At 43.9% G+C, this 22,473-nt stretch overlaps 1 protein-coding gene across 1 annotated transcript in view; it reads left to right on the top strand.

The window, feature by feature from the left end:
* Window positions 1-5,207: 5,207 nt before the first annotated feature.
* TMEM91 (transmembrane protein 91) overlaps window positions 5,208-22,473 on the top strand; it is a 43,887-nt gene continuing 26,621 nt past the window's right edge. The window contains exons 1-2 of the mRNA XM_063431292.1: window positions 5,208-5,433; window positions 21,040-21,874. Coding sequence (XP_063287362.1) covers window positions 21,479-21,874 — 396 coding nt within the window. The 5' untranslated portion in view covers window positions 5,208-5,433; window positions 21,040-21,478. The remainder of the gene's footprint in view (window positions 5,434-21,039; window positions 21,875-22,473) is intronic.

Here is a 22,473-nt window from a genome sequence, read left to right as displayed (position 1 = left end):
CATATAATAAGCTCTCATTATTACAACCCATATAATAATTCATCAGGGAATTATTACAGCCCATATAATAAGCTCTCATTATTACAGCCCATATAATAATTCCTTGGGGCATTATTACAGCCCATATAATAAGCCCTTATTAATACATCCAATATAATAAGCTCTCATTATTAAAACCCATATAATAATTCATCAGGGCATTATTACAGCCCATATAATAAACCCTCTTGGGAATTATTACAGGTAATTTAATAAGCCCTCATTATTAGCTCATATAATAAGCCCTCATTATTACAGCCCATAGAATAAGCTCTCATTATTACAACCCATATAATAATTCATTGGGGCATTATTGCAGCCCATATAATAAGCCCTCATTAATACAGCCCATATAATAAGCTCTCATTATTACAGCCCCATAATAAGCCCTCATTATCACAGCCTGTAGAAAAAGCTCATGATTATTAGAGCCCATACAATAAGCCCCAGTGCATTATTACAGTCCATATAATATGCTCTCACTATTAAAGTTCATATAATCTCTCATTATTACAGGTCATATAATAAGCCCTCATTATTGCAGTCCAGATTATGTATCCTACAACCTTGGTGCCTTTTTGCTTCGTATAACACAGCCTCTTGGTGCTTTTTTGCTCACACCCTTTGGTGCCTTTTTCATCGGTATACACAGCCATTGGTGCTTTTTTGCTCTATATCCCACACCCATTGGTGTCTTTTTGCTCGGTATGCCACGCCCCTTGTGCATCTTTGCTCTGTATCCCACAACCCATGGTGTCTTTTTGCTCTGTATCTCACACCCCATGGTGTCTTTTTGCTCCATATCCTACACCCCTCGGTGCATTTTTGCTCCGTACCCCCCACACCCCATGGTGCATTTTTGCTCCATATCCCACACCCCACTGTGCCTTTCTACTCCAGATCCCACACCCCTCGGTGCCTTTTTGCTCCATATCCCACACCACTCAGTGCCTTTTTGCTCTGTATCACATTCCCCTGGGTGCATTGTTACTATTATTACTGGCATTTATTACTGGCATTTATAAAGCGCCAACAAATTCCGCAGCGCTGTACAATTGGGAAAAAGACAAAGACAATAAGAACAGACAAATACAACAGGTAAAGGGCCCTGCCCGTGAGCTTACAATCTAAAGTGTACCAGACACAATTTCTGGTTGCCTCTTTCCCAGGCCCTGGGTTCAGGATAATATGCGCCTCTCTCTTTCTTTAACCCAGCGTGTCTAGAGCACGGGCTGTGTGCCCATCTAATCTGATAAATTATGTTTTTGCCTGGCTCTGTGTGGCACGGATGAAAATAGCACATTCTCCAGGGGAGTAGCCGGCTGCTTATCGCTTGCTCTCACAGAGTGGCACACCATGTATGTGAGCAGAGATAAGGACTCGTTCCCCGTGATGGAGAAAAGGTGTCTGGCTGTTAGTGCCAGCAATCATCTAGCCGCTATACTGCGGAGTGATAGAATGGGTTCAGCAGCATCACTTACTGCTTTAAAATGACAGCATCATAGTATGGTTAATAAGTACCAACACTATCAGATTGGCATTTCTTTTATAAATCAGTTACATTACCAACCGATAAACAAAATTTGAGTCTAAAATGTGCATCCCGCAGTCAGAGCCCAGTCCATCTCACGGTTTGGTGAATTTAATTCAGACGATGCACAGCATGGGGGATGGCAGAAATGAAGCAACTTCCACATTGAGTATTTTTTCTTTTTAAACATTTTTTTTTACCTATAGCCTTTTTTTTATTTATAAATAAAGTTACATCTAGCTTGCAGTGTCCCTTTAACTGTGAGTCCAATAATAGTGGCCTTTAGTTCCCAAATGTATTTAAATTAATTATGGGCTGAGTGATCGGCTCCCCAGATAAACATGTCACCGAGTTCCTAAGTGGCAGATAATTGAGCAGTGAGACTGTAGGGACATGATTTGTAGACCATAACTGCTTTATTCACTGTTCTACCAATTTCAAATGTAAATATTGGGGAGAAGCATGGGATGTGTTAAAGGGACACTATAGTCACCAAAACAACTTTAGCAGAATAAAGCAGTTATGGTCTATAAAATCATGTCCCTACAGTCTCACTGCTCAATTATCTGCCACTTAGGAGTTACATCACTTTTGTTCTGTTGATGCAGCCCTAAGCCACACCTCCCCTGGCTGTGACTGACACTGCCTGCATGAAACAAAATGGTTTCATTTTCAATCAGATGTAACTTACTTTGAAAGTTTGTATCCCCTGCTCTGTAAATGTAACTTTAAGGGCATCCTATAGTGCCAGGAAAACAAACCCGTTTTCCTGGCACTATAGGCTCCTGGAGTGCCCCCATCCCCCGGGCCACACTTCCCTCAGGGCTGAAGGGGTTAAAACCCCTTTAGCCACTTACCTGAATCCAGCTCTGCCCACGCTCCTCCCCTGCTGACGTCAGCCGGCGGGGGAGACCTAATGCGCATGCGCGGCAATGGCTGCGCGCGCTTTAGACCCTAACATTAGACCCTTATACAATGCTTTCCTACAGGGAAATTCTGACACTGGAGGTCCATGAGGATGTCCAGCGTCAGATAACGGACCAAAAGTCAGTTTAGATTCCGGAAGCCCTCTAGTGGCTGTCTGTTAGATAGTCACAGAGGGCAGACTTAGAGCTGCAATGTAAACATTGCAGTTCTCTCAAACTGCAATGTTTTACATTGCAGCACTAAGTGCAAAAGGGTCACAGCACCCAGACCACGTCCATTAGCTGAAGTGGTCTGGGTGCCTACAGTGTCCCTTTAATTAAATACAGGAGGTTCCTGCAGGGTTTAGCAAGCTATTAAGAGACCAGGAGATAAGAAATACTAAATTAAACAGAATTTGCAACAAAGGAAGTGTAAACATTAGATGACTCTTTACAGGAAGTGTTTAGGAAGACTGTTTAAGTCACATGCAGGGGGAGGGTGAATGGGGCTGCATGAACAAAGTGCTTTAACTCATAAATGGCAGAGAATTGAGCAGTGGGACTGCAGGGGCATGATCTATACAGCAAAACTGCTTCATACAGCTAAAGTTGTTTTGGTGAGAATAGTGTATCTTTAAAGTATAGGGTAGCCATTTTTGTCTGCGCCTCTAGGATGAAACTGATTGGAAGAAGCTTAACTGTCCTGGCTGTCTGTTTGCAAACCACAAACTTCACTTCATCAATCACAAAACAAGACTTCATGGAATCGAACGATAAATAAACGTCGCTAAAATCTGCATTTTGCAAAAACAAACAATCCCAGTTGCCACAGTATTTGCAAATAACATCAACAATACCAGCGTCACAGTGTACTAATGACAGTGGCATGTTTAAGGGTGAGTTCCTCCCAGGCAGGGATGTATTTGCCACAAGGCAAACAAGGCATTTACCTAGGGCGGCACTTTCGGGGGGGCGCAAAAAAACGCTGCGCATGCATTCAGTCAGTCCATAGGAAAGCATTCTCAATGCTTTCCTATGGACGCTGGTGTCTTCTCACTGAGAAAATCACAGTGAGAAGCGCGGAAGCACCTCTAGCGGCTGTCAATGAGACAGCCACTAGAGGCTGGATTAACCCTAAAGTAAACATAGCAGTTTCTCTGAAACTGCTATGTTTACAGAAGGCAGGGTTAACCCTAGAGGAGCTGAAGTGGTCTGGGTGCCTATAGTGGTCCTTTAAGGGTCAGTCCCTCCCAGGGTCACAGTGTACTAATGACAGTGACATGTTTAGGGGTCGGTCCCTCCCAGGGTCACAGTGTACTAATGACAGTGACATGTTTAATGGTCGGTCCCTCCCAGGGTCACAGTGTACTAATGACAGTGACATGTTTAGGGGTCGGTCCCTCCCAGGGTCACAGTGTACTAATGACAGTGACATGTTTAAGGGTCGGTCCCTCCCAGGGTCACAGTGTACTAATGACAGTGACATGTTTAAGGGTCAGTCCCTCCCAGGGTCACAGTGTACTAATGACAGTGACATGTTTAATGGTCAGACCCTCCCAGGGTCACAGTGTACTAATGACAGTGACATGTTTAATGGTCAGTCCCTCCCAGGGTCACAGCGTACTAATGACAGTGACATGTTTAATGGTCAGCCCCTCCCAGGATCACAGTGTACTAATGACAGTGACATGTTTAATGGTCAGTCCCTCCCAGGGTCACAGTGTACTAATGACAGTGACATGTTTAGTGGTCAGTCCCTCCCAGGGTCACAGTGTACTAATGACAGTGACATGTTTAATGGTCAGTCCCTCCCAGGGTCACGGTGTACTAATGACAGTGACATGTTTAATGGTCAGTCCCTCCCAGGGTCACAGTGTACTAATGACAGTGACATGTTTAAGGGTCAGTCCCTCCCAGGGTCACAGTGTACTAATGACAGTGACATGTTTAAGGGTCGGTCCCTCCTAGGGTCACAGTGTACTAATGACAGTGACATGTTTAAGGGTCGGTCCCTCCTAGGGTCACAGTGTACTAATGACAGTGACATGTTTAGTGGTCAGTCCCTCCCAGGGTCACAGTGTACTAATGACAGTGACATGTTTAATGGTCTGTCCCTCACAGAGTCACAGTATACTAATGACAGTGACATGTTTAAGGGTCGGTCCCTCCTAGGGTCACAGTGTACTAATGACAGTGACATGTTTAAGGGTCGGTCCCTCCTAGGGTCACAGTGTACTAATGACCGTGACATGTTTAATGGCCGGTCCCTCCCAGGGTCACAGTGTACTAATGACAGTGACATGTTTAATGGTCAGTCCCTCCCAGGATCACAGCGTACTAATGACAGTGACATGTTTAAGGTCTCCTACTGTAAATATTAAGTTATTAATATCATTTATATTTTGCCTGGAGTAGTACATTACTGCTCTGCGACACATTAGAGGAGGTGGAGTGATGGCAAGTATTAGCTGTGGATAAAGGGATGCTTTTCATATCTCCCACATCTGTCCAGAGTGTAGTAATATGCCTGACATGTGGTTTACAAGAGGATTAAAAAGAGAGGATTGAGGAAGGGTGAGGGGGAGTGGGGGCAGCGGAATTAAACCTCTTGCTGCTGGAAGGGAGACCTAACAAAGAAAGACAAAGACATGACTTTGTTGATTAAAAAAAAACATGAATAAATTGTTTAGACGGCAGATAGGGGCACAATAACCGATTTCTCAGCGCTCACTCTCAGGGGGTCCTGTTAGGTACCATTCCACGTATCCCCAGTTGTCCTTTGCTGGGAGAATCCTGTGTAAGGCTGCTGCAGCCAGGAAAAGGTTAACTCCTGCATTACAACCTCCCCTGCCTGCCTCCTGCACTGCCTCCATCTCTCCTCCTCAGCGTATGCTCCTCACACAGAATGGATCAGCATCAGCATCAGGACACCAACCTGGGACCAGGGGCAGCGACAAGGTGAGAGGGAACGGGGACGGGGTCTGTAACACTGGAGTTGTCCCCCCTGTTCCCAATCTGCCATCTGATACCCAAATCCTCCCAGTCTGTTCCTTAGGGTACCAGCTGCATGCCAGCTTCACCCCGGCCACCACCTGGTACCCTACTCCATCTTCCAATAATCCAATTCCCAAACTGATAGCATCTATAATCCAAGAATCCTAAAGGTTTAACCCTTTATGTGCTGACTCCCTAATTCCATGCAGGAATCTTAATCTGATAAATCTTGTATCTACATGATCTGACATAGGTCCCCTACTAGATCTGCTTTCTCGTTTTCATTATTTAAACAAATCTATTTCCCCAGTATCTAAATATAGCAGCATTGCACTATCTTTCTATAACCCCATCGGATTGACACGGCTAGCGTAATACATCGTCCTCTCTATTTCTCAGGTACAAAGTTGAGAATACTTTAACTCAGTCTTCAAATGAATAAAACTTATGGTACTATGTCACTTAATGCTCTCATTATTTTATTAAATGTATCCTTGGTCAGCCTGTAAACTCTATTATTAACCAATCTTTCCTTCTATTATATATATATATATAAATAAAATATAATATACATACATTGTATACCTACTGCACTTACTGTACCTCCCTCTACTGTAATGCAACCTGTAAAGTGCTGAGTACACCTGTTAGCGCTATATAAATAAAATATACATACAATGTATACCTACTGCACTTACTGTACCTCCCTCTACTGTAATGTAACCTGTAAAGTACTGAGTACACCTGTTAGCGCTATATAAATAAAATATACATACAATGTATACCTACTGCACTTACTGTACCTCCCTCTACTGTAATGTAACCTGTAAAGTGCAGAGTACACCTGTTAGCACTATATAAATATAATATACATACACTGTATACCTACTGCACTTACTGTACCTCCCTCTACTGTAATGTAACCTGTAAAGTGCAGAGTACACCTGTTAGCACTATATAAATATAATATACATACACTGTATACCTACTGCACTTACTGTACCTCCATCTACTGTAATGTAACCTGTAAAGTGCTGAGTACTATATAAATACAATATACATACACTGTATACCTACTGCACTTACTGTACCTCCCTCTACTGTAACCTGTAAAGTGCTGAGTACACCTGTTAGCGCTATATAAATAAAATATACATACACTGTATACCTACTGCACTTACTGTACCTCCCGCTACTGTAATGTAATCTGTGAAGCACTGAGTACACCTGTTAGCGCTATATAAATACAATATACATACACTGTATACCTACTGCACTTACTGTACCTCCCGCTACTGTAATATAACCTGTAAAGTGCTGAGTACACCTGTTAGTGCTATATAAATAAAATATACATACACTGTATACCTACTGCACTTACTGTACCTCCCTCTACTGTAATGTAACCTGTAAAGTGCTGAGTACACCTGTTAGCGCTATATAAATAAAATATACATACACTGTATACCTACTGCACTTACTGTACCTCCCTCTACTGTAATGTAACCTGTAAAGTGCTGAGTACACCTGTTAGCACTATATAAATATAATATACATACTCTGTATACCTACTGCACTTACTGTACCTCCCTCTACTGTAATGTAACCTGTTAAGTGCTGAGTACACCTGTTAGCACTATATAAATATAATATACATACTCTGTATACCTACTGCACTTACTGTACCTCCCTCTACTGTAATGTAACCTGTAAAGTGCAGAGTACACCTGTTAGCGCTATATAAATAAAATATACATACACTGTATACCTACTGCACTTACTGTACCTCCCTCTACTGTAATGTAACCTGTAAAGTGCAGAGTACACCTGTTAGCGCTATATAAATACAATATACATACACTGTATACCTACTGCACTTACTGTACCTCCCTCTACTGTAATGTAACCTGTAAAGTGCAGAGTACACCTGTTAGCGCTATATAAATAAAATATACATACACTGTATACCTACTGCACTTACTGTACCTCCCTCTACTGTAATGTAACCTGTAAAGTGCAGAGTACACCTGTTAGCGCTATATAAATAAAATATCCATACATTGTATACCTACTGCACTTACTGTACCTCCCTCTACTGTAATGTAACCTGTAAAGTGCTGAGTACACCTGTTAGCACTATATAAATATAATATACATACTCTGTATACCTACTGCACTTACTGTACCTCCCTCTACTGTAATGTAACCTGTAAAGTGCTGAGTACACCTGTTAGCACTATATAAATATAATATACATACTCTGTATACCTACTGCACTTACTGTACCTCCCTCTACTGTAATGTAACCTGTTAAGTGCTGAGTACACCTGTTAGCACTATATAAATATAATATACATACTCTGTATACCTACTGCACTTACTGTACCTCCCTCTACTGTAATGTAACCTGTAAAGTGCAGAGTACACCTGTTAGTGCTATATAAATAAAATATACATACACTGTATACCTACTGCACTTACTGTACCTCCCTCTACTGTAATGTAACCTGTAAAGTGCAGAGTACACCTGTTAGCGCTATATAAATAAAATATACATACACTGTATACCTACTGCACTTACTGTACCTCCCTCTACTGTAATGTAACCTGTAAAGTGCAGAGTACACCTGTTAGCGCTATATAAATAAAATATACATACACTGTATACCTACTGCACTTACTGTACCTCCCTCTACTGTAATGTAACCTGTAAAGTGCAGAGTACACCTGTTAGCGCTATATAAATAAAATATCCATACATTGTATACCTACTGCACTTACTGTACCTCCCTCTACTGTAATGTAACCTGTAAAGTGCTGAGTACACCTGTTAGCACTATATAAATATAATATACATACTCTGTATACCTACTGCACTTACTGTACCTCCCTCTACTGTAATGTAACCTGTAAAGTGCTGAGTACACCTGTTAGCGCTATATAAATATAATATACATACACTGTATACCTACTGCACTTACTGTACCTCCCTCTACTGTAATGTAACCTGTAAGGTGCTGAGTACACCTGTTAGCACTATATAAATATAATATACATACTCTGTATACCTACTGCACTTACTGTACCTCCCTCTACTGTAATGTAACCTGTAAAGTGCAGAGTACACCTGTTAGCGCTATATAAATAAAATATACATACACTGTATACCTACTGCACTTACTGTACCTCCCTCTACTGTAATGTAACCTGTAAAGTGCAGAGTACACCTGTTAGCCTTATATAAATAAAATATACACTCTATACCTACTGCACTTACTGTACCTCCCTCTACTGTAATGTAACCTGTAAAGTGCAGAGTACACCTGTTAGCGCTATATAAATAAAATATACATACACTGTATACCTACTGCACTTACTGTACCTACCTCTACTGTAATGTAACCAGTAAAGTGCTGAGTACACCTGTTAGTGCTATATAAATAAAATATGCATACACTGTATACCTACTGCACTTACTGTACCTCCCTCTAATGTAATATAACCTGTAAAGCACTGAGTACACCTGTTAGCGCTGTATAAATATACTGTATACACTGTATACCAACTGTACTTCACTGTATACTGTATAGTACACTGTATACCTACTGTACTTACTGTACCTCCCTCTACTGTAATGTAACCTGTAAAGTGCTGAGTACACCTGTTAGCGCTATATAAATAAAATATACATACACTGTATACCTACTGCACTTACTGTACCTCCCTCTACTGTAATGTAACCTGTAAAGTGCATAGTACGCCTGTTAGCACTATATAAAAAATATATACACGCTTACTATATCCTGTTACTGGGCCCAATCTATATCCTGTTGCAGTCCATAATGAATGCTGCTGCTGTGCCCTCAGTTGACCCCATACTGTTCCCCTTTACTACCCCATATATTGGCTTTAGATAGCTGTCAGGATTAGTTCCCATCAATGGGCTCTGCCACCCACTTGTGTGGGTTCTCTGTTCGCTCTGGTCTGGTCCTACAGCCTCAGAAGACTTCTCTAGAGCCACGCCATTCTCCTCACAGACTCACCCCTAGACGCCAGGACTTTAGCACATTCCTTAAAGGAACACTGCACAGTATGGTACAGTGGTTATGGTGATTGGAGTCTTCCTTACAAAATCTACATTAGAGAATTCTGATTCGTCATTTTCATTTTTTATCCTATACGGGCCGACCCTGATCTTTCCCAGCTGTATCCCAGCCATATAATTGTACGGCATATATTAAAATCAGTCTGCCAGCGGGATAATAGGCACTTTACTATCTGTCTAAATGTATCCAACTGCCTCTAGTCTGTAATCATGTGTTAGCAGGCTCGTCACCTTGTTCCTGTATGTTATAAATTTATCGTCAGTAGCAATAGTATATTTTATTATCTTGTGCTACACTAAAAAATATGTTGGAGCTCTTTAATAATAATTATATTAGCAATACCCAATAGAAATCATCAGTAAGTAATGATAAGTCAATGTGTGATACAGGGTGCCCAGTGGGTAACAATAAGACAATATGCAGTACAGAGTGCCCAGTGGGTAATAGTAAGAGAATATGCAACACAGGATGCCCAGTGGGTAATAATAAGACAATATGCAATACAGAGTGCCCAGTAGGTAATATTAAGACAATATGCAATACAGAGTGCCCAGTAGGTAATATTAAGACAATATGCAATACAGGGTGCCCAGTGGGTAATATTAAGACAATATGCAATACAGGGTGCCCAGTGGGTAATATTAAGACAATATGCAATACAGGGTGCCCAGTGGGTAATATTAAGACAATATGCAATACAGAGTGCCCAGTGGGTAATATTAAGACAATATGCAATACAGGGTGCCCAGTGGGTAATAATAAGACAATGTGTGATACAGGGTGCCCAGTGCTTAATAATAAGACAATATGCAATACAGGGTGCCCAGTTTGTAATAATAATACAATGTACGGTACAGAGTGTCCAGTGCGTGTGATATAGGGTGCCCGGTGGGTAATAATAAGACTATGTGCGATGCAGTGTTCCCAGTGGGTAATAATAAGACAATGTATGATACAGGGTGCCCAGCGGGTAATATTGAGAAAATGTGCAATACAGGGTGCCCAGTGGGTAATATTAAGACAATGTGTGATACAGAGTGCCCGGTGGGTAATTATAAGACAATGTGTGATACAGGGTGCCCGGTGGGTAATTATAAGACAATGTACGATACAGGGTGCCCGGTGGGTAATTATAAGACAATGTGTGATACAGGATGCCCAGTGGGTAATATTAAGACAATGTGCAATACAGGGTGCCCGGTGGGTAATTATAAGACAATGTGTGATACAGGGTGCCCGGTGGGTAATTATAAGACAATGTGTGATACAGGGTGCCCGGTGGGTAATTATAAGACAATGTACGATACAGGGTGCCCGGTGGGTAATTATAAGACAATGTGTGATACAGGGTGCCCAGTGGGTAATTATAAGACAATGTACGATACAGAGTGTCCAGTGCGTAATAATAAGACAATGTGTGAAACATGGTGTCCAGTGGGTAATAATATTATGGATACATGTGTGATACATGGTGTCCAGTGGGTAATAATATAATGGATACATGTGTGATACATGGTGTCCAGTGGGTAATAAGGCCCCTTATTAGGTGTTTTAGTACGTGGTTGCCCCAGAAGGGGTATACAAGTTGTGGAGGGCTGGAGGACCCATCGAGGACATAGATGAGAGTTAGCGAGGATCTGTATTCTGGAGCAGCACACTCTGCTAATGGATTATGTGTAATGAAGCAGAAAGAAGAGGGGTCAGCTCTCTGTGCAAGCTTCTCGCCTCCCGCCTGCAGCATTCACAAATCCCCCGCAGATCCACGGTTAAGAATAGTAACAATGAATTGGATTTTTTTCCTTTTCTTTTCTCGTGCCACAGGAAGCGGCTGCGTGTTCAGTAAATTAATATAGGATGAGGACGCGGTATTCCCGGCGGACGCGATACAGACTTACATACTAAAGGCTCTCACAATGGAAACATTTACACAGATTAAGGAAAATGATGCATAAAAGCTGTTTTCTCTATATTGTGTCCTTCCTACTTAGGGCCGATCTGGTTTCACCAGATTGATTTCCTTGGGCTGTATGGGAGGTCGTATTAAAGTCTATTAGCCAGCAGGCGTGAGATAAAGGGGATCGGAGCGCAACATACGAGGCACTTAGTGAATCTATACAGTAACTAATATCCGTATATCGCAGCTGATGTATGTCACAGTATTCCTGTCGGGAACCTATAGGGCTGTTGTATCTAATATGGTATCCTATAGAATGTTATATGTTTACCCGGGGTGTGGGTACCTGAGCGTCAGGTTACTGGGGTAGAGGTCACAGACGTGTATTACAAAAAGACTTAGCATGTCACAGACGTGTATTATAGAAAGACTTAACGGGAACCTTGCCCCATCTAACTTCCATTATAAACCGTATAACGGGATCCTCGCCCCATCTAACTTCCATTATAAACCGTATAACGGGAACCTTGCCCCATCTAACTTCCATTATAAACCGTATAACGGGTACCTCGCCCCATCTAACTTCCATTATAAACCGTATAACGGGATCCTCGCCCCATCTAACTTCCATTATGTCACGATACCTTACCTGACTTCCTCGGACCCACGCAGCACAGCGCCCTCCTTCACTGAGCGGCACGGCACTTCTGACGCCGGCCGCTCGATCAGCTCGGAATTTCTAGGTTCGGCGCATGCGCGCCACTGCCGTCGGCTTGAAGCCGACAAGGTCCTGACGCGGCCACGCCCCCGGACCTTTTGGGGGCGTGGTTTTAAGGCTACACACACCACACTATAAAAGGTCTGCCCTGACAGCAGTAAGACACCCTAGTGTGGTTCTTGCTGGTTCCCCTAGTGCTAGTTTCTGTGATATTTGTATTCTACCCTGGTATTTGACTTTTGGCTTCCCTATTCGACTACTCTACTCTCTGGTTCCCTGTACTTTGGCTTGCTTATCGTTATCCCGTCTTCTGTTATCCCTTGACCTCTGGCTATCCCATTTGACTACTCTAACGTGAGTCCGGCCATTCTAAGGTCCGGTATACGTTCTATAGTTAGGTTACACTCTGCGAGAAGGGGTCACTGTCGTGACATTACACTAGGGCCATGGACCCTGCAGGTGTTAACCCTCTTGGGCTTGGTACTGACAATAGGTTTGAGGAACTGGACCATCGTATGGACCAGATCGCTCTCGCCGTACAGACGTTAATTAACCGTACTGCTTATCTCCAGCCGGAGGATGGAGACCCCAGGAACATCCCATGGAAGTGCTACCTACAGGCACTTCCAATCAGGCTACAGCGCCTCTCAGGTATGGGGGTGATCCTAAGGGATGCAGGGGGTTCTTGAACCAGATAAGCATCTATTTTGAACTCCATCCTAGAGCGTACCCTACCGATAGGGCTAAGATTGGGTATGTTATCACCCTGTTAGTAGATAGGGCCTTAACCTGGGCTAATCCCTTGTGGGAAAATGACAACCCAATTGTCTTTAATTATATAAACTTTGTTGCAGCTTTCAGGAGAACTTTTGATCCCCCAGGCAGAAAGACTAACGCTGCCAAATCCTTGTTACGTTTAAGACAAGGTACCCGTTCTCTAGTAGACTATGCTTTGGAGTTCCGTACTTTAGCTGCAGAAGTCAGATGGAACGAACAAGCTTTCGTGGATGTGTTCCTGAATGGAGTGTCTGACAGAATCTTAGATGAAGTGGCCACAAGAGATTTACCAGACACTCTAGAGGAATTGATAACATATTTGGCTCATATTGACGAACGCCTTAGGTATAGGCAGAATACCAGAGAGAGACCTAGGAGGGTACCGGAACGTCTTGCTCTGACTTATCCCTCGTCAGAAACCCCAACAGTTACCCCTCCAGAACCCATGCAATTAGGGGCTACAAGATTGTCTGAGACAGAGAGACAATACCGTAGGAGGGAAGGTTTATGTTTATATTGTGGCAGGAAGGGACATACACGAGTGAATTGTCCTAACCGGCCGGAAAACTCTCGCACCTAAGTCCGCAGGGGGGACAGGCCTTGGGTGTTATGTGTATGTCCTCCTTCAATGATAAAAAAGATCTCCGGCTTCTTCTACCTATTACTCTAGAATGGGAGGGAAAGAAAGTATCCACCCTTTAATTGATTCTGGGGCTGCCGAGAATTTTGTGGATCACTTGTTCGGGCAGAAAAATTCTCTCCCATTCCAAAAAAGATCTGCACCCTTGGCCGTTGAGGCCATAGATGGTAGACCACTGTCGATACCTCTTATTACCCAGGAAACCATTCCCTTAGTATTATCTACAGGTCTCCTTCATAGGGAGGTTATCACCCTGCAACAGATAACATCCCCTATTTTTCCTGTAATACTGTGGTTTCCTTGGTTAGCCCAGCATAATCCTTCGATTGACTGGGATAAGAGGGAGATTCTTAAATGGGGAGAATCTTGTCACAGTAAATGCATTACTCCGATCAAACCAGTGGGGTTGATCAATATACCTACTATGGAACCATTGACCACCCAAATACCCAACCAATATATTGATCTTAAAGATGTCTTTGAACCTAAAGAGGCAGAAAGATTACCTCCTCATCGTCCCTATGATTGTTCTATTGAATTGTTGCCCGGCACTATGCCTCCACGAGGTACAGTTTATCCCCTGTCGATAGCCGAGAATAAAGTATTAGAGGAATACATTGCTGAGAACTTAAAGAAGGGGTTTATCACTAAATCTTCATCGCCTGCGGGCGCTGGGTTTTTCTTTGTATCTAAGAAAGAGGGGGATTTAAGACCCTGTATTGATTACAGAGGGTTAAATAAGATTACTATACGTAATGCTTATCCTATTCCCTTAGTGACTGAACTATTTGACAGGTTGAAAGGAGCTACTGTCTTTTCTAAACTGGATTTGCGGGGAGCATATAATTTAATCAGAATAAAAGAAGGGCATGAATGGAAGACTGCTTTTAATACTCGTTATGGTCATTATGAGTATCGAGTTATGCCCTTCGGGTTATGCAACGCCCCAGCAGTCTTCCAGGACTTCATTAACGATGTGTTACGAGACTTTTTACAAATGTTTGTAATAGTATACTTGGATGATATCCTGATTTACTCAAAAAACATGAACGAACACTATGAACATGTCAGATTGGTTCTTTCAAAGTTATTAGAGAATGGTCTCTATTGTAAATTGGAGATATGTTTGTTCCACAAGGAAGAAGTGCATTTCCTGGGATACATCATTTCTAGTACGGGTTTCCAAATGGAGCCGAAAAAGTTAGAGGCCATTCAGCAATCGCCCTTACCAGTTGAACTTAAAGCAATCCAACGCTTTTTGGGGTTTGCCAATTACTATAGAAAATTCATTAAAGGATTTTCTTCAATAACAGCCCCTATTACTGCTATGACTAAGAAGGGAAGGACTCACAGGGAATGGTGCCCAGAAGCTAAGAGAGCTTTTGATTCATTAAAAGAAGCCTTTTCTTCAGCGCCAGTATTACGGCATCCTGATCCTTCCCGTCCTTTTATACTGGAGGTAGATGCATCCGAGACAGGGATAGGAGCGATACTATCTCAAAGACCTTCGGATGATCAACCATTGCACCCATGTGGGTTTTTCTCTAAGAAATTAACAGAAACTGAGAAAAGATACGATATAGGGGAGAGAGAGTTGTTGGCAATTATTTCTGCCCTTAAAGAATGGCGATACTTGCTTGAAGGGTCACCCATCCCTGTTACCATTTTTACAGACCATAAAAACCTCTCTTACTTCAGTGAAGCCAAGAAAATGTCTGACAGACAAGTACGTTGGTCTCTATATCTCAATCGTTTCAATTATATTGTTACATATAGGCCGGGGTCAAAAAATATTAAGGCTGATGCCCTATCCCGCCAATATGAACCTTTTACATCCTCCAACGAAGTTATGTCCTCTTTAATCCCTAAGAATCGTATTGTCGCCACTGTCTATGCTAGAGTCTCATCGGGATTAATAGAGGAACTCTCTACGTTCCAAGATCGCACTACCTTGACTGTTCCACAAGGAAAACTATATGTGCCATTGGCCTATCGGGACAGAGTACTATCCCTCATGCATGATTCCAAAATGGCAGGGCATCAAGGGATACATAAAACCACATCATTGCTGGTGGAACGGTTTTGGTGGCCTTCCTACAAGAAGGATGTTCGTGAGTTTGTCCTTGCTTGTGGTATTTGTTCCGCTACTAAATCCCCTAAGGGTCGTCCTTTAGGTCTCCTCATGCCCTCACCTATTCCGGAGACTCCGTGGTCGAGTATTGCCATGGATTTTGTAGTAGACCTACCTCCTTCTAAGAACCACACTGTCATATTAACGATAATTGACAGATTCTCCAAGATGTCTCATTTGGTCCCTCTTTATAAATTACCTACATCTTCTGAACTGGCTTCTATATTTATAAGGGAGGTGGTCCGCTTACATGGGGTACCCCATGATATTGTCTCTGATAGGGGACCTCAATTTATTTCTCGTTTTGTGGACAGTTGGGTATCAACCTTAACCTTTCCTCTTCTTATCATCCCCAATCAAATGGTGTTACGGAAAGGATGAACCAATGCCTGGAACAATACATCCGCTGTTTCACTTCGGTTCATCAAGATGACTGGGCGGAGTTGTTATCTTGGGCAGAATTTGCTCACAACCATCATGTCCATGAATCCACTTTACACAGCCCCTTTTTTTTATGAATTATGGGTTTAACCCTACGACTCTACCAAGTTCCGTCCCTTCTACGGGAGTGCCTAGTGTGGATGACACCGTCCGGAATATGAGGGAGACTTGGCTAGGGGTTAAACAAATCTTGACTCAAAGGGCTAGTGTGTACAAAGCTAATGCGGACAGGCATCGGAGACCTGCTCCCACGTTCATGATCGGGGATAAAGTGTGGTTAAGTACCCGTAACATTAAACTCAAGGTCCCGTCTATGAAATTTGCTCCCAGATTCATTGGCCCGTTTCAGGTCCTCAAACGTGTCAACCCTGTTTGTTACAGTCTTCGTTTACCCTCTAATATGAAAATACCGAATTCGTTTCATGTCTCACTTCTCAAGCCATTAATCTGTAATCGGTTTACTCGTAGTACCCCTCCTCCTCTTCCTGAAGTTGTGGAGGGACAAAACGAATATGAAGTGAGGTCTATTTTGGGTTCTCGTTTTTCTAGGGGTAAACTTCAATACCTTTTAGACTGGAAGGGTTATGGTCCTGAAGATCGTTCGTGGGTGGACGCTTCTGATGTTCACGCCCCTCGCCTGGTTCGTTTGTTTGAAAGGAGGCGTTCTAACCGCCCTGGGGGCGGTCCTTGTGGGGGGGGTACTGTCACGATACCTTACCTGACTTCCTCGGACCCACGCAGCACAGCGCCCTCCTTCACTGAGCGGCACGGCACTTCTAACGCCGGCCGCTCGATCAGCTCGGAATTTCTAGGTTCGGCGCATGCGCGCCACTGCCGTCGGCTTGAAGCCGACAAGGTCCTGACGCGGCCACGCCCCCGGACCTTTTGGGGGCGTGGTTTTAAGGCTACACACACCACACTATAAAAGGTCTGCCCTGACAGCAGTAAGACGCCCTAGTGTGGTTCTTGCTGGTTCCCCTAGTGCTAGTTTCTGTGATATTTGTATTCTACCCTGGTATTTGACTTTTGGCTTCCCTATTCGACTACTCTACTCTCTGGTTCCCTGTACTTTGGCTTGCTTATCGTTATCCCGTCTTCTGTTATCCCTTGACCTCTGGCTATCCCATTTGACTACTCTAACGTGAGTCCGGCCATTCTAAGGTCCGGTATACGTTCTATAGTTAGGTTACACTCTGCGAGAAGGGGTCACTGTCGTGACACATTATAAACCGTTTAACGGGATCCTCGCCCCATCTAACTTCCATTATAAACCGTATAACGGGATCCTCGCCCCATCTAACTTCCATTATAAACCGTATAACGGGATCCTCGCCCCATCTAACTTCCATTATAAACCGTATAACGGGATCCTCGCCCCATCTAACTTCCATTATAAACCGTATAACGGGATCCTCGCCCCATCTAACTTCCATTATAAACCGTATAACGGGATCCTCGCCCCATCTAACTTCCATTATAAACCGTATAACGGGAACCTCGCCCCATCTAACTTCCATTATAAACCGTATAACGGGAACCTTGCCCCATCTAACTTCCATTATAAACCGTATAACGGGAACCTCGCCCCATCTAACTTCCATTATAAACCGTATAACGGGATCCTCGCCCCATCTAACTTCCATTATAAACCGTATAACGGGAACCTTGCCCCATCTAACTTCCATTATAAACCGTTTAACGGGAACCTCGCCCCATCTAACTTCCATTATAAACCGTATAACGGGAACCTCGCCCCATCTAACTTCCATTATAAACCGTATAACGGGATCCTCGCCCCATCTAACTTCCATTATAAACCGTATAACGGGATCCTCGCCCCATCTAACTTCCATTATAAACCGTATAACGGGAACCTTGCCCCATCTAACTTCCATTATAAACCGTTTAACGGGATCCTCGCCCCATCTAACTTCCATTATAAGCCGTATAACGGGAACCTCGCCCCATCTAACTTCCATTATAAACCGTATAACGGGAACCTTGCCCCATCTAACTTCCATTATAAACCGTATAACGGGAACCTCGCCCCATCTAACTTCCATTATAAACCGTATAACGGGAACCTCGCCCCATCTAACTTCCATTATAAACCGTATAACGGGATCCTCGCCCCATCTAACTTCCATTATAAACCGTATAACGGGAACCTTGCCCCATCTAACTTCCATTATAAACCGTTTAACGGGATCCTCGCCCCATCTAACTTCCATTATAAACCGTATAACGGGAACCTCGCCCCATCTAACTTCCATTATAAACCGTATAACGGGAACCTTGTCCCATCTAACTTCCATTATAAACTGTATAACGGGAACCTCGCCCCATATAATTTCCATTATAAACCGTATAACGGGAACCTCGCCCCATCTAACTTCCATTATAAACCGTATAACGGGATCCTCGCCCCATCTAACTTCCATTATAAACCGTTTAACGGGATCCTCGCCCCATCTAACTTCCATTATAAACCGTATAACGGGAACCTTGCCCCATCTAACTTCCATTATAAACCGTATAACGGGAACCTTGCCCCATCTAACTTCCATTATAAACCGTATAACGGGAACCTTGCCCCATCTAACTTCCATTATAAACCGTATAACGGGATCCTCGCCCCATCTAACTTCCATTATAAACCGTATAACGGGATCCTCGCCCCATCAGCTCTCCTTATCCCACGTTGCCCTATCAGCTCTCCTTACCCCATGTGGCCCTATCAGCTCTCCTTATCCCAAGTGGCCCTATCAGCTCTCCTTACCCCAAGTGGCCCTATCAGCTCTCCTTATCCCACGTTGCCCTATCAGCTCTCCTTATCCCACGTTGCCCTATCAGCTCTCCTTACCCCATGTGGCCCTATCAGCTCTCCTTATCCCAAGTGGCCCTATCAGCTCTCCTTATCCCACGTTGCCCTATCAGCTATCCTTATCCCACGTTGCCCTATCAGCTCTCCTTATCCCACGTTGCCCTATCAGCTCTCCTTATCCCACGTTGCCCTATCAGCTCTCCTTATCCCACGTAGCCCTGTCATTGCTCCTTACCCCATGTGGCCCTATCAGCTCTCCTTATCCCAAGTGGCCCTATCAGCGCTCCTTATCCCACGTTGCCCTATCAGCTATCCTTATCCCACGTTGCCCTATCAGCTCTCCTTATCCCACGTTGCCCTATCAGCTCTCCTTATCCCACGTAGCCCTATCAGCTCTCCTTATCCCACGTTGCCCTATCAGCTCTCCTTATCCCACGTTGCCCTATCAGCTCTCCTTATCCCACGTAGCCCTATCAGCTCTCCTTATCCCACGTTGCCCTATCAGCTCTCCTTATCCCACGTTGCCCTATCAGCTCTCCTTATCCCACGTTGCCCTATCAGCTCTCCTTATCCCACGTAGCCCTATCAGCTCTCCTTATCCCATTTGCTTGTGCTTGCCTTCTCCTTCACTTTGAATCAAAATGATACATGATTGCTCCGTCCTCCTCCCCATTGGGGAAACGTCCACCAAAACACATGTCCCCTCCCTAAAACAGGCTTCCCGGTAAAATCCACTAATTTAGCGATACTGTGCCAATGATTGTTTGCAATGTCAATGTGAATGTCACTGTGTCAGCAGAATGTCCCACAGAGAGGACAAGTGACTTGCTATCCCAGCCCATCCATCTGACATCACTGCACATTCCTAGACGTAACTGGATCATTCTTCATTGCTGCACCAATTCCCTCTGTTATGGCGGTTGTGGAGTGATCCATAAACCTTTACACAAAAAGAATCGGATAGCGACATTGTTACATTTCTTATCTAATGCAAAAAAAGCTGCAGATTGAATCCAGATACAAAATGCATTCTATCTATTTATGGGGTCAGTGAAGGCCCGACCTGTCCGGATTTCATACCGCCCAATGTTAGGAGCTATGCACCATGCAGTCATCATATCCTATATTTCAGCCTCTCCCCGTCATTTTCACAATTTTCTCTTAGATTGTAAGCTCACCTGAACAAGGTCTTTACCTCTTGTGTCTGTCAATGACTCGCTGCTAGAAGGTACTAATAATTATAATAAAAATCAGATCTGCCTGTTTATATAGAGCAGAAGTAGTGATAGGCGTATTGCTGTCAGACATTTCAGCTGTTGTGTACGTGTGTGTGTGTGTTCGTCGTGTTGTCTTAGTGTAACAGTGTTTATTTGTATGGGATTTGCCCAAACAGAGTTACCTGGAATCTTGCAATATGTTTGGTGTCCTCAGCTGAGCCAGTGTTTGTGCCGTCAGTGTACGCATATCCCGGGTATAATATGAGAAGGGTTTTTTTGTGTTCAAATCAGAGTCTGTTGGTCCCGTATATGTATTGGTAACAGAAGTTTCAATGTTTCAAATACGGTACCAGGCCAATTTTTACAGATCCAATAATGGAAAAGGTGCTGTCAAAAAATCCTGTGCACACCACAAAGAAATAATAAAAAAAAAATTTTTTTCAAAAAATATTGGAATGTAGGGATTAATAGAAGGCATTAATAATCAAATAAGAGATTAATATGTACCCCATCAATTAAAACATGGATTATTTTTCTATATGTCACCCTGCAGTGGGAGGGACAGATTCTAAATCCCATAGCTCCTTCTGTCTGTGTCACCCTGCAGTGGGAGGAACAGACTCAGCGTCCCATAGCTCCTTCTGTCTGTGTCACCCTGCAGTGGGAGGGACAGACTGTGTGTCCCATAGCTCCTTCTGTCTGTGTCACCCTACAGTGGGAGGGGCTGACTCTGTGTCCCAATTGCATCCTGGTGTGACATAGTAATGGGAGTTGGTGCGCATGCTAATTAACTGTAACAATTCTTCTGTTTTTTTCCTGTAGGTGAGGTGATAGAAATACCGAAATTATTTTGAAAACAGCTCCTAATCTTCGCTACCTTTGCAGAATTGATCGTTTATCTCAATAAACATTGAAAAGACAGCAACCAAATGAAATGTTATCTGTCACCAGAAGAATCGAACCTCTAACTCCTTATTGATAACTCCAAGCCAGACAGACAGACTCCACAGTGCTGAAAGCTGTCTCCACATAAACATGACAAAGATTTCTAACCCATTTTTAGCCCAGTCAATGTAAAATGAATCAAGGCTCAGTACAAATTTCCTGGATCCAGGAGCTGACAATCTAAAGTTCTGAGACATCAGCAAGTAAGGGCGTTTGAGGAAACCAAGCACAGAGTCCGAGGACAATAGCACAGAGATTAGTCTGGAGAAGAATGGCTGCTTCGAGAATCCCCCTGCTGTGACCCTGCTATAGCAGAATGATGGAATGCCTACAGGAGTTACAGCACCCTCTGCTGGAGAGGTCATTGGGAGGGGGTATGATGACACCTCTTCTCCCTAAAGAGGATGATGGAGGGGGTCTGATTTGGAAATGTCTCCCCCACCGTGCCCAACCTGGGGCAGATATCACCCACCAGTTTCTGGATCCGGGGAGTTTGCGCAGGACTGCAGACCCCGGGGTTGGTAGAGTGACTGAACTGGCTTTCTGGAGGTCCACTGACCCCCGGATGTGGAGGGGCAAAGAATATATAGAGACAACATTTGTAGACCCTCAGGACAGCCCAGAGATCTGCAGAAAACTGATCTACTCTCCAGAGAAAGACATCCACACAGTATCATGCGCAGTACGAGAGGAAGACGTTCTCGACATAGAGGTAAGGAAGACCCCGAGTGAGTATAGGCTTGAGTGAATGCGCATAATAAGGGGCTGCAGGTATGATGGAGGTGCAGTGACAGAGCTGTGTGTGCTCAGTACAGGAATAGCAGAGAGCTGCAGGGCAGGATGGAGGTGTAGTGACAGAGCTGTGTGAGGGTTCAGTACAGGAATAGCAGAGAGCTGCAGGGCAGGATGGAGGTGTAGTGACAGAGCTGTGTGAGGGGTCAGTACAGGAATAGCAGAGAGCTGCAGGGCAGGATGGAGGTGTAGTGACAGAGCTGGGTGTGGGGTCAGTACAGGAATAGCAGAGAGAGCTGCAGGGCAGGATGGAGGTGTAGTGACAGAGCTGTGTGAGGGGTCAGTACAGGAATAGCAGAGAGAGCTGCAGGGCAGGATGGAGGTGCAGTGACGGAGCTGTGTGTGGGGTCAGTACAGGAATAGCAGAGAGAGCTGTAGGGCAGGATGGAGGTGTAGTGACAGAGCTTTGTGTGGGGTCAGTACAGGAATAGCAGAGAGAGCTGCAGGGCAGGATGGAGGTGCAGTGACTGAGCTGTGTGTGGGGTCAGTACAGGAATAGCAGAGAGAGCTGTAGGGCAG

The sequence above is a fragment of the Pelobates fuscus genome, chromosome 9 (genome assembly GCF_036172605.1).
Source record: "Pelobates fuscus isolate aPelFus1 chromosome 9, aPelFus1.pri, whole genome shotgun sequence".
In the NCBI taxonomy this organism is placed as follows: Eukaryota; Metazoa; Chordata; class Amphibia; order Anura; family Pelobatidae; genus Pelobates; species Pelobates fuscus.
This window is presented reverse-complemented; position numbering and strand designations above follow the sequence as displayed.